This window comes from Nicotiana sylvestris, chromosome 3 (assembly GCF_000393655.2).
Source record: "Nicotiana sylvestris chromosome 3, ASM39365v2, whole genome shotgun sequence".
In the NCBI taxonomy this organism is placed as follows: Eukaryota; Viridiplantae; Streptophyta; class Magnoliopsida; order Solanales; family Solanaceae; genus Nicotiana; species Nicotiana sylvestris.
This window is the reverse complement of record NC_091059.1, coordinates 73,415,320-73,428,482: the sequence shown is the minus strand read 5'-3', so window position 1 is coordinate 73,428,482 and position 13,163 is coordinate 73,415,320. Positions and strand designations below refer to the sequence as shown.

The following is a 13,163-nucleotide window of genomic DNA, read 5'->3' as shown; positions in this document are numbered from 1 at the left end:
GCACGAGTTGACAATAGGACCAGTTGAATTTAACATGGAGTTCCAGGTACTGGATGTGGCCGTTTTTTACAATTTGCTGTTGGGAAGGCCTTGGATACATGTTGCCAAGGCAGTTCCATCTTCGCTACACGAGATGGTGAAGTTTGAATGGGATAGACAGGAAATCGTCGTGCATGGCGATGAGAAGTTATGTGCTTTCAATGATACATCCGTCCCATTTATTGAAACTGAAGAAGATAAGGGGTCGTAGGTCTATCAAGTTTCTGAAACGGTATCGGTTGAAAAGATTCCGGAAGGGGAATACATTCCAAGTCCAAATCTAGCTTTTGCAATCATTATGGCAGCAACTGAAATGTTGAAAAATGGTTTTGTGTCGGGCAAGGGTCTGGGTGCATCTCTGCAAGGTATCGTACAACTAGTGTCTTTGCGTGAAAATCTGGGCACATTTTGACTAGGGTTCAAACCTACAGAGGATGATGTGAAGAAGGCTAGAAAACTGTAAAAGAAGGCATGGTCGCTCCCTAAGCCAGTCCCACGTCTCTCCAGGTCTTTCATCAAGGCAGGGGCTGTGAAGCGTCCAGTGACAATAGTTCCAAAGACTGTGGTTGATTTTGATGAGGAATTGGTTAAAAGGTTCCAGAGTCTGTTTGATGAGGTGAACATGGTAGAAACTGGGGAATGTTCCAGCAAAGCGGATGTGCAGTTTATTGGGCCAAAAATGAAGCTTAACAATTGGGATTCCACTCCTCTCCCTACCCAAAAGGAGTTTTGGTAGTTTGCTTTGTTTTCCTTTCAGTTATTTTGATTATTCCAGGGTTGTAATTCAGATTTTTATTTTTCATCTATTTTGATGTACAAACCCTTCTATCATTTATTTTAATGAAATGCAATTTCCCTTTTCCATTACTCCTGATAGTGTCATTTTCTTTTCTTTCTTTGTACTGTTCTTTTTATACTGGTTTCAATGACATGACATGCATGAGGAATCTTCAGCCAAGTCTTAAAAGTCAATCTAACTCTGAAATAATAATTCAAAAAATAGAGTGTGATGATGAAATAGAATATGATGAAGATGAAGCATTTGAGGAAATTAGTGAAAAGTTAAGTCATTATGAAGAGAAACCCAAGCCTAATTTGAATGAAACTGAAGCAATCAATTTAGGGGATCCAGATAATATCAGGGAAACCAAGATAAGTGTACACTTGGAACCACAAATCAGGGAGGAAATAATCAAAGCACTGTTTGAATATAAAGACATTTTTGCATGGTCATATGACGACATGTCGGGTCTAAGTACTGACTTGGTGGTTCACAAATTGCCCACTGACCCGGCATTCCCTCCCGTCAAGCAGAGGTTAAGGAAGTTCAAAAATGACATGAGTGTGAAGATCAAGGAAGAAATCACAAAGCAGTTGGACGCAAAGGTCATTCGAGTCACGTGATACCCCACTTGGTTTGCTAATATTGTGTCAATGCCAAAGAAGGATGGAAAGACCAAGGTGTGCGTTGATTACCGTGATCTCAACAAAGCAAGTCCAAAGGATAATTTTCCATTGCCAAATATCCATATTTTGATTAACAACTGTGCCAAGCATGAGATCGGTTCTTTTATGGATTGTTATATGGGGTACCACCAAATCTTGATGGATGAGGAGGATGCAGAAAAGACAGCATTCATCATACCATGGAGAACGTATTGCTATCGAGTAATGCCATTTGGTTTTAAAAATGCTGGGGCAACTTACATGAGGGTGATGACTATTGTGTTCCATGACATGATACACAAGGAGATTGAGGTTTATGTGGATGATGTGATCGTAAAGTCAAAGCAACAGGCCGACCATGTTGGATATTTGAGGAAATTTTTCCAAAATCTCCGCAGGTACAATCTTAAGCTTAAACCTGCCAAGTGTGCATTTGGTGTTCTATCTGGAAAACTGTGGGGATTCATAGTTAGTCATCGAGGCATTGAGTTGGACAAATCAAAGATCAAAGTTATCCAAGAATTGCCACCTCCAAGGAACAAGACTGAGGTGATGAGTCTGCTCGGGCATTTAAACTACATTAGCAGGTTTATCGCTCAACTCACAACAACTTGCGAGCCCATCTTTAAGTTGCTGAAGAAGGATGCTGCAGTCAAATGGATTGATGAATGCCAGGAGGCGTTTGATAAGATCAATGGATATTTGTCAAACCCACCTGTGTTGGTCCCGCCGGAACCCGGGAGGCCTTTGATTCTTTATTTGACAGTCCTGGATAATTTGTTCGTTTGTGTATTGGGTCAACATGACATCACTAGCAGGTTAAGTATACTCCCCTTGAAAGGACATGTCACGCCCTGACTTGGGTGGCACAGAAGTTGAAGCATTATCTATTATCTTACACAACTTACCTCATTTCTCGTTTGGACCCTCTAAAGTATATCTTTCAGAAGCCTATGCCCATAGGAAGACTTGCAAAGGGCAGATTTTGCTCACAGAGTTTGACATCATCTATGTGACTCAGACCGCGATGAAAGCCCAAGCATTGGCCGATCATTTGGCCGAGAACCCGGTAGATGAAGAGTATGAACCATTGAGAACTTATTTTCCCGATGAAGAAGTGATACATATTGACGAGGTGGAGCAGGTTGAAAAACCAGGTTGTAAACTTTTCTTTGATGGAGCCGCTAAAATGAAAGGTGTCGGGATAGGGGTTGTGCTCATTTCTGAAACAGGGCATCACTACCCCCTTACGGCTCAGCTTCGTTTCTATTGTACCAACAACATGGCTGAGTACGAGGCGTGCATTTTGGGATTGAGGTTAGCTGTAGATATGGAAGTTTTGGAAGTCGTGGTCTTGGGAGACTCAGATCTTTTGGTGCACCAGATTCAAGGAGAACGGGAGACTCGGGATTTAAAGCTCATACTGTACCAGCAATGTTTGCATGACCTTTGTCAATGGTTTCGATCAATAGAATTCAGGCATATCCCAAGGATCCATAATGAGGTTGTCGATGCTTTGGCTACCTTGGCGTCAATGTTGCACTATCCGGACAAATGTTGACCCTCTGTATATTCAAGATCACGATCAACATGACTATTGTAATGTGGTTGAGGAGGAACTAGATGGAGAACCATAGTTCCATGACATCAGGTAATACATCAGGATGGGGGTATATCCGGTACAGGCCATGGGTGATCAAAAGAGAACAATTCGATGTTTGGCTAGTGGATTTTTCTTGAGCGGGGGAATATTATACAAGAGGACTATAGATGTTGGATTGTTGAGATGCATAGATGCTAAACAAGCCACGACTATCATGACAGAAGTTCATTCCGGGGTTTGCGGGCCACATATGAGTGGGTATGTTTTGGCAAAGAAAATTCTTTGAACAAGCTATTACTGGCTCACCATGGAATGAGATTGCATTAGCTTTGTGCGCAAGTTCCATCAATGCTAGGTACATGGAGACTTGATTCATTCTCCGTCATTTGAGTTGCATACAATGTCTGCACCATGGCCCTTTGTTGCTTGGGGCATGGATGTCATTGGACCAATTGATCTCGCAGCATCAAACGGGAACAGATTCATTCTGGTGGCCATCGATTATTTCACTAAGTGGGTTGAAGCTAAGACTTTCAAATATGTGACCAAGAATGAAGTGGTCAATTTTGTTCATTCAAATATCATTTGTCGGTTCGGAATCCCAAAGGTGATCATCACAGATAATGGTGCTAATCTAAACAGTCATTTGATGAAATAGGTATGTCAACAATTTAAGATTACGCATTGAAATTCCACCCCGTATCTCCCCAAGGAAAATGGAGCAGTCGAGGCAGCCAACAAGAACATAAAGAAGATACTTCAGAAAATGGTACAAGGTTCCAGGTAATGGCATGAAAAGCTACCATTCACTTTGCTGGGTTATCACACCAATATTCGCATTTCAGTAGGTGAAACTCCTTATTTGTTGGTATATGGTACTGAAGCAGTGATACCCACGAAAGTTGAAATTTCATCCCTTCGGATTGTTGCTGAAGCCGAAATTGATGATGATGAGTGGGTCAAAACACGTTTGGAGCAATTAAGTCTGATTGAGGATAAAAGGTTAGCAGCAGTGTGTCACGGCTAGTTATATCAAAAGAGAATGGCAAGAGCATACAACAAGAAGGTGCATCCCCAAAAATTGGAAGTGGGTCAGCAGGTGTTGAAACGCATCCTTCCACATCAGGCTGAAGCTAAAGGCAAGTTTGCCCCAAATTGGCAGGGGCCGTTCATTGTAACAAGAGTATTGTCCAATGGTGCTTTGTATTTAATAGATATAGAAGGCAAATGTGTAGATATGACTATCAATTCTGATACGGCCAAAAGATATTATATATGTTTTCTTTGGTTTGTCTAATTGTTGTTTACACTTGTCATGTTTTGAATATTGGAATGACGAAGACATTTTATTCTACTATCTAAACACTTTATCCTTTGTTACCCCTTTGAGCCTTATTTATTTTCTTGCATACCCCTATTTTGTAATCAAAAGAAAAGTTTAGAAGTACAGATACAGAAAAAATAAACAAAAAAAAAAGAAAAGAGGAAAAAAGAAGAGAAAAAGAGAAAGAAAAAAATGGAAAAGAGTAAAGAAAAAAAAGGAAGAAAAGAAAAGAAGATAAAAAAGAGAAAGAAAACGAAAAATAGAAAAGTAACAAAACAAAGCAATTCCTATGTCATGAACTACGTCCGACCTGATTCCTTTTAAGGATACGTAGGTAGCCTCACTGTTCGGTCCCATCAAAATAAAAATTCAAAAGTCCCCAGGAAAAGAAACTGTGGCAGAAGTTGCAGTTTTGTAGGAGATCTGATTCCAAAAGTTATAATTTTGAACCCATTTCAGTTGTTTTTGAGCCTTTACAATATCCTTTCCCTCCCTATCCAAAAGCCCATGTTATGGTCCAAAGAAAGACCTTCCAATCAATCTTTGAGGAATGCCAAGTCAGGCGAGATAGAGGTACGAGTCATCAGGGGCAACACTGCGTTCAACACAAGGAAAATGAATAAATGAAAGAGTCCTATTGGTGAAAACCCTCACGGGCACCGTAGGTCGATGGAAAGATGAGAGAAATCAAAATGAAAAAGTCTTATTGGTGAAAACCTTCACGGGAACTGTAAGGCGATAGTGAGTTGAGAGATAAACAAATGAGAGAGGTTTGTTGATGAAAACCTTTCACGGCACCACAAGCCGAACAAGGTTGGTGACTTCACAAAGAGATTGGATTATGGTAATCCCAGGGAATAAAGTACGACAACTAAAAGGTGATTGGTGGAACAGGCTAGGTTGATTAATCCAAAATGCATGTCATGATCATTGGTGCTAGCTGCCTCACTTAGATAAGTCTCTTTTCTTTTTCTTCCTCAAACAGTCTTCCTGTGTCGAATTTTCTTCTTTATTCCTAACTCGCGAAGTCATTGTATTTCATTTCTTTTGGGTTTATTTCTCTAAGGCTTTTCCAATGTCAGATTTGTTCAAGCAAGTAGCAAAGGATTTAAAAGCTTACTTCCAACTTCCAAATTGCACAAAGTAAAGTGCGGCCAAAACATACCAGAAATAGCATGACGCAAAATGGAAAATAAGGTGTTAGTGAAAGTTCAAGTGGTCGAGGGGTTTGTGAATTTTGTGGAAGATACAGAGGTTCATATTGGAAGGAAAAAAATGTAAAACAGCGGTTTGAGTGCAGAGCACTCGGGTCATTCAGGGTCCTATGGTCGAAATTCAGCCAGAAAGTCAAACAATTCTTAGCCAGTTCAAAGTAGCCAGTCAGAACAAAAGAAAGCAATGGAAAGGCCACCTTCAGCAAGAATGCCGCAAACTAACCACCACATTTTTAAACTGATAAAATTTTCTTTGATTGAAACATGGGCAGAAAATTTCGTTGGTTCCGGAGGAACCCTCCGTGAGGAAAGCATGTACCGGACAGGTTCGACAGTAAATCTTCAGGACCCTCCTAGATAATGGGATTTAGTTTAAAATTTTCAGGTCCCTCCTGGATAATGGGATTCAATTTTTAAAGGTTCTTAGGACCCTCTTGGATAATGGGACATAGTTAAATTTCTAGACTTTCATAGATAACAAGATTTAACGTAAGTTCTACCTTTAGGAAATATAATTTAGCTTTAAAGTTCGCCACTTTTAAGATGAGATTTAGTTTGAAATTTTCAGGGCCCTCCTGAATAATGGGATTTAGCTTTAAATTCTTATAGCTCTTTTGATAACACGATTCGGTTAACACTCACAGATGTGCCCAGATACTTATTTACCGTGAAAATGATAATAACAATTAAATTTATTAATGGGACTCTAAAAATACGTGATCTATTTTTATGCTAGTTGTTAAGGAAGTTGATGCTAGATATGTGAAGTTTAATGATGAAATACGAACTAAAACGAGGTTGTAATCAAACTGAGGAGCTAGCCGTCCGGGCCTCGGACTGACCGATAAGGGTCCTCAAGGTCGATGCATGGGCTCGAGCTTGAGCTATTGGGGGTAACCAGGAAGGAACTAACAATTAGGATATAATTAAAAGGAGGCTCTTTCTAGCCAATATCAAGCAATAAATGAAGAACTAGTATGAAAGCAATAAATGAAAGAGGTAGCCTCGAGCGAGTAAGTTAGAGAGAAAAGAGAGAGAGAGAGAGTTGTTATTGATCTTGTGTAGAATAGTAGGAGCAACAACAGCCCTTTACAAAGTGGTGAGGATCCCCTTTATATAGGAGGGGGTATTCAAACATAGTATAAGAGTGCATTAACTGTAAAGGCATGGAGATAGGATGGCCAGACGCGATACCAGGTTCTGCTAGTGCTATCTGTTCATCTTGGGAACTCCCTTTTCCCGTACTATAGCCGTTAGTACTCAATCCCCCTCCCCCCCCCCCGGGCCAGCACCCGATGACCCTCGAGGGTGGGTCTCGACCTTGGCTTCGAGCCTCGAGAAGCATGACCGCGAGGCGACCTAATGACGGGGAAATCGGGCCCCCGATTTTATCGCATACAGATAGTCTCCGCGTTTCTTAGAGTGAAAGCGGTAAGAAACAATAAGAAACGACACTGAATTTCTTCTTCCTTCAATGTTCTTGCAATCGGCAATGGCTATGAGGTGCCAAGATGCAACATGCACGCTGCTCCTGCAGGTTTCCACATTAACTGCGGCAGTTGGCTGCCTATTGGCTTCCTTCAATGCGCACACTGCGCTTTTACAAATACTCCCCTTCTTTCTTTCTATGCCCCATTGCGTGCCCAAACCCCTAATAAGGTTCGCTCTTCCTTTTCTCTTGTTCTTTTTCAGGAACGCGCTCTTTTTCTTCCTTCAGAATCTTTCAAGGGTGGTGAAAACTCCCACCTATGCTTCCCAGGAGGTTGCAGGCTCATCCTCTTCGCTTCTTTCTCAAGGCGAGGTGGAAATGCCTCCTCGTGCTGAGGAATGCATCCCATGATCTTTTGCGATGACATCTGATTTCAAGGTCGAGAGACCTTTCTCGAAGCCAGACTGTCGCGAACCTGTGACTCGGTATATTAGCTCGGTAACGGACATCGGGAGAGTGAGGGCTGATTGCCACTGGGGGGATACCGTGCTTGTGGAGATTCCTGCTCGGGAGGACGATAATACGGCTCAACAAAGACTGCTTTCTAAGTGACATATCCATTCACCTTGGGGCTAGTGGGGCCATTCTCGCCTCCGATCGATCCCGTAATTCTCGACTTCTGCCGACATTATCAGGTGACTCTAGGCCAAATTCATTCTTCGTTCTAGCGCATTGTTTATATGATCAGGCATTATTATAACATGATAGAGGATGCCCTTCACCCTCAACCACCTGATCCGGATGTATAGTCCCCGTCTCCTCCGAGGCGGTTTAATAAAGCTTCGCTATCGAGCCCCGAGGTCCCTTTTTGCCTGCGCCAAGGAGCCTGGGAATGAAGGATGGATAAGCTGATTCGTTCGAGTGAGGACTTCTGACCTGATTACGGTGGAAATTATGTCGTTCCCTGAGAAGTGAAACGTTGGACGTAAGTAAGCGCGTTGTCGGGTCTTCCTTCACTTCTCTTTGGCAATATTTATTCAAGCATCTAACTCCATTTTTCTTGCTCTTTTAGCTGTAGCAACCTACCCTGGTGCGGTCTCGGACCTCCAGGGCTGGGTCGGCTGCTTGTACTTAATTTTCCCATAATCCGAACGAGTGTGGCGAGATTTATCTCGAGCTCAGTAGGAAGCCAAAGACCACGGTAAGCTTCGAACCTTGTTGCATCCGCATACTTTGACGCAAATTGCTATTAGTAGAATTCTTAGTTCTTTTTGTTTAACTTCTGCATTTGTGTATATCTGGGGGAAGTCCCTTTGACGAAAGGGGCACCACCCGTTGAAGGGGACGCCCTAGTACCTGGCGAGAAGAAGAAAAGGCAGGGGGCTTTACCGGTCGAGCCTCCGAAGTTCAAGAGGGTTAAGGCAGAGGTATCCAAGGCTGACCTAGCAGCTTCAACCTCGGAGACGACGGGAAATCCTCGAGCTGAAGGCAAGGGGGAAAGCAGCTTCCCAACGACCCTCGAGGAGCGTATAGACTTGGACGATCTTTGGGCCATTGGGGACGGAGGCTTCCGAACCGGAGACTGATGCCGTTGTGGCCTATCTTTGCGGTGGTGAAATAACAGATGGAGTATTGAGTACTACCCCCGAGTCGGCTGGTGGCCAGAATTCTTCCCGAGTTAAGGCTCCTTTGGTGGGCAGTTCGGAGGGGCCCGGCTAAGGGGTCCAGGGTGAACAAGGAAGGAAGGCTTTGACTGGTCCCATTAGCCTTGTGATCATTGTTGATACACCTCAAAGAGTGATCCTACCGCCGCATGGAGTGTAAGATACCCCGTATGAAGAGCCTTCCGGAGCAGGTGCATTAGTCGAAGGAGGAGATGTGCTCGAGAGGTTGCCAACCATACTCGAGGGAGGTCCAGAGGTTGATGCTTCATTCGTTTTCGGCGAGTTGGGCAGACTTTGCGAGCGGGTAATTTTTGCTAGCCTTGCTCGCTGCTCTGGGATGCTCTGATCCTTGTTTTTCTAACTTTTCCTTTTTCGTGGCTTCAGGCTAAAGCGCTTTACAACCAGGTTTTCACCCAGTACCAGGGTGAGGTAAACCGTTGTGAGCATGAGAAAGCCTATCTTTCCGAGCAGGTTACTCATCCTCCATTTACTATTTTTAAATCTTTGTGAGATTCTATTGCTTTTAATGTCTCGGACCTGATTTGTGCAGTTTGAGAAGAAAAATGCTCTACTGAGAGGGGAGCTTCGGGCTAGACATGCTGAAACTTTCGAGCTCAGTCGACACATAAACGAAATAACTTCCGAGAGGGATATCCTCCAGGGGAAGGTAACCTTAATCGAGCGTCAGCTCCGAGATGCGAAAGAGGATAGTGACAAGTACAAATTCTTGGGGAGCTGTTGTCACAAATTCTTGCGTTGAGAGGGCGTTTGAGGGGGTAAGCTGGGATTTACCTCGAGCTGTTGATTGTGCCTGGCCGGTTTCCCGAAAGCAAACTGTTGGGAGTGTGTCGGATGGCATCCCGGATGGTGCTAAAAATGAGGGTAGATCCCCGGGGAGAGAAAATGCCGTTGAGAAGGGTCGTCGAGGGACTCATTGTTGTCAGGGTGCAACCCTTGGGGAGCCGTTGAGGATGTGGGCTCGGCAATATATTAGGATCCTATTGATTTTCCTATCGATTTTCCTGTTTGTATATAGCACTTTCATAATATGTTGTAGACGGAGCTCGTTTTTCACCGCCTGTATGTAAAAAAAGGGGGAAACCCCGCAATGTGTGTCTTTTGTATTTCTGTTTGCCAAGATTTCAATCGGGTCGATTCGACCTTTGAATTAGTAGGAACCTTCGAACCCGTGATATGACCCTGAGGTTTGTTAGGCTGGCGACATCGGCTTTCACCTTTTGCCCTTGGGCATACACATTTTAACTATTTTGGGTTCAGTCTCCGAGTCGGGCTTTGACTCGAGCTCAATCGACTCTCAAGTTTTATATCTGCATGGACTGGCGATAGTGGCTCTTGTGCCTTGGGTTGAAGCGACATTTTATGTATATGGACCTGAGGTTCATGAAGCTGGCGTCGATAACACTTACGCTTTTGCCCTTAGGCATGCATTAGTTAACTATTTTGGATCCGGTCTCCGAATCGAGTTATGACTCGAGCTCATTTTGATCCTCAAGCTTTCAAATTTTAAGCTGGTGACGGTGGTTCTTACACTTTTGGTCGTTGCGACCTTTTATGTATGTGGCCCTGAAGCTCGTTTAGCTGGCGACAATGGCTCTTACGCTTTTGCCCTTACGCATATGTAGGCTTTGTTTTCCTCTCGTTAAGAATTTTTTTGAAATAAGTTTGCCTTACCCGTCATCGGTTCAAGAAGAACCTCGATTTCAAGTTGTTAGCGGCGATGTTCGAGCACCTCAGAAGGTTTAGCTCGTGGACTGAGTAGCTCGAAGCCTTGTGATTTAGAGATGACATGGTCGAAGCTCATTTGCCTGTTTGAAGGTAGCCTGTTTTAACCGGTTCTTTTCGAAGTAGATTCGAAGCAATGGCCTGTGATTTTATAGCGACAGTCGAGCATCCCCGAGTCGCATTAATTTGGCTAGTGCAGCCGTATTGACCGTACTCATTTGTGTTTGGCCGGAGCTATTTTTGATCCCGAGTGTGGTAGTTTAGGTGTCTACATCGAGGGTATGCCCTTTCGGGAGTCTTACAAATGCGACATATAGCCTAAACTTCGGGATCAAGTTTTATGCCTATAGTAAGATCTTACAAAATTTTCACGACTGTTGAGATCTTATAGTTTTTTCAGTCCTGTTCAGTCTTACGGTTTTTTCATGCCTGTTGAGGTCTTACAGTTTTTTTAATGCCTGTTGAGGTCTTACAACTTTTGTTGCTATGTAAAATGGATCTTGCCATACCGAGTTTGCCCACTCGGGGTCTTACAGCCTCAGGTTTTTTAGTGAGTGGTGATTGGCGACAGTCTCCAAGTCATCGAATTTGCTTAGGCTCGAAGGCCATTACTTATGAGCTTGGAATTGCATCATAGAGGATTTATGAGCGTGGAGTTCCGACCCTGAGGCCATGCGGGTATCAAATTATTGATGCTACTCTATGAGTATTTCAGGACGTACTCGATGGAGGGGTCCTTACTGTGAACATGCTGAATTTTCTTTGGAGTACGAGATGCTTTTGGCGAAAGATATTCTTTGATTGCTTGGCGTAAGTACATGTCGTTGTGTTTCCATAAGCCCAGCTTAAGCGGACATGGTTCGTTCGACCGTTTGGCCCGGTACATTATTCTCTATTGGAACTTTGTTCGTCGTTTCCTGGCTCTTCCGAGCGGATGGCCTCTTGAAGGGGTGCCCTCTAGTGTTCGGGGTTGATTGCGAAATAAGCCTTGTAAGCTTGTTGGGTCCTCCTTAGGAAGCGAATGGACGTTGCTTCGTAAAAAACCTTGCCAACAGAACCCTCTTCGGGCAAAAGCTCGGTGGAAGGAAAGGGGTGCAATGTTTGCCCGAGGATTTTCGTGGAGTTCTTCGATCGGATGCCTTAGCATTAACATAATTTTAGCACAATATATTCCAGTTGCTTGGAAGTTGTTCGCCCTCCATGGTGCCAAGCTTATAGGATCCTTTGCCGACTATCCCGAGGACACGGTACGGTCCTTCCCAGTTCTGGCCCAGCTTCCCTTCATTAATGTTTCGGGTGTTAAGAGTAACCTTCTTTAGGACTAAGTCCCCGATACCGACATACCGGAGATTTGTTCTTCTGTTATAGTATCTTTCAATTTTCTTCTTTTGGGCAGCTATCTGGATCAGCGAGGCTTCTCGCTTTTCATCGAGGAGTTTGAGGGCCGTTGTCATGGCCTTGCTGTTCGAGCCCTCATTAGCTTGCCGAAATCTGGCGCTCAGCTCCCCAACTTCCACTAGTATCAGAGCCTCAGTGCCGTACACTAGAGAGAAAGGCATTTCCCCGGTGCTTGACTTTGAAGTTGTTCGATATGCCCGCAGCACCTTGGGCAGCATTTCTCTCCAATTTCTCTTGGCGTTCTCCAGATTCTTCTTTAGGTTCTGAATGATGGTTTTATTCGTGGATTCCGCCTGGCCGTTTGCACATGGAAGGTAAGGCATTGACAGGATTCTCTTGATTTTGTTGTCTTCAACGAACTGTGTTACCTTGCCCCCGACGAACTACCTTCCGTTGTCGCACGTTATTTTGGATGGGATTCCGAATCGGCATATGATGTGATCCCATATGAAATTGATGACTTCCTTTTCTCTTATTTTTTTGAAGGCTTGCGCTTCCACCCATTTTGAAAAGTAGTCAGTCATCAATAAAATGAATCTAGCCTTACCTCGCGCTGTCGGCAAAGGGCCGATGATGTACATCCCCCATTTCATGAATGGCCATGGTGATAAAACGGAATGCAGTTGCTCGCCGGGTTGGTGGATCATAGGAGCAAATCTCTGGCATTTGTCACACTTTCGGACAAATTCTCTGATGTCTTTTTTCATGTTGTCCCAATAGTAGCCTGCTCTAATCATCTTCCGGACCAAGGAATCGCGCCAAAATAATTCCCATAAATACCCTTGTGGATCTCTCGGAGTATGTAATCTATGTTACCTGGCCCTAAGCATACCGCAAGGGGGCCATCAAAAGTTCTCCTGTACAGAGTCCCATTTTCGTCGAGCGAGAATCGGGTTGTCTTGGTTCGCAAGGCCCTCGATTCTTTTAGATCTGCGAGCAGCTTCCCATCTTTTAAATAATCAATATACTTATTTCTCCAATCCCATGTTAGACTGGTGGAGTTAATCTCTACGTGACCTTCATCGACCACTGATTTAAACAATTGGACAACAGCTCCGGGGAATAGGTCCTCTTCTTCAGCAGAAGATCCTAGATTTGCGAGGGCATCGGCCTCGCTGTTTTGCTCTCGAGGTACATGGACTAAGGTCCAATCTTTGAAGCGACATAATGAGATTTGGATTTTGTCCAAGTACCTCTGCATCATGTCCTTTCGAGCTTCGTAGCTCCCATTCACCTGGCTTACTACGAGGTGCGAATCGCATTTCGACTCGACGATCTCGGCTCCCAAGCTTTTGGCCAATTC

General features: G+C 43.8%; 2 protein-coding genes across 2 annotated transcripts; one reads left to right on the top strand and one right to left on the bottom strand.

Moving 5' to 3' along the window:
• Positions 1 to 3,149: 3,149 nt before the first annotated feature.
• Positions 3,150 to 4,115, top strand: LOC138887530 (uncharacterized). The gene is made up of 4 exons (XM_070169290.1): positions 3,150 to 3,323; positions 3,444 to 3,647; positions 3,731 to 3,746; positions 3,934 to 4,115. The coding sequence occupies exons 1-4, from the start codon at positions 3,150 to 3,152 to the stop codon at positions 4,113 to 4,115; spliced, it is 576 nt and encodes a 191-aa protein (XP_070025391.1).
• Positions 4,116 to 11,619: 7,504 nt separating this feature from the next.
• Positions 11,620 to 12,183, bottom strand: LOC138887529 (uncharacterized). The gene has a single exon (XM_070169289.1). It carries the CDS (start codon positions 12,181 to 12,183, stop codon positions 11,620 to 11,622), a length of 564 nt encoding a protein of 187 aa, XP_070025390.1.
• Between the last annotated feature and the right edge of the window lie 980 nt (positions 12,184 to 13,163).

Bases quoted from the DNA above. Each gene is read 5' to 3' on its own strand.
- LOC138887530 (XM_070169290.1), top strand. From the start codon at position 3,150: ATGGGGGTATATCCGGTACAGGCCATGGGTGATCAAAAGAGAACAATT. The intron at 3,324-3,443 runs GTTTGCGGGCCA...CATCAATGCTAG, and splicing joins TGACAGAAGTTCATTCCGGG to GTACATGGAGACTTGATTCA.
- LOC138887529 (XM_070169289.1), bottom strand. From the start codon at position 12,183: ATGCCTTACCTTCCATGTGCAAACGGCCAGGCGGAATCCACGAATAAA.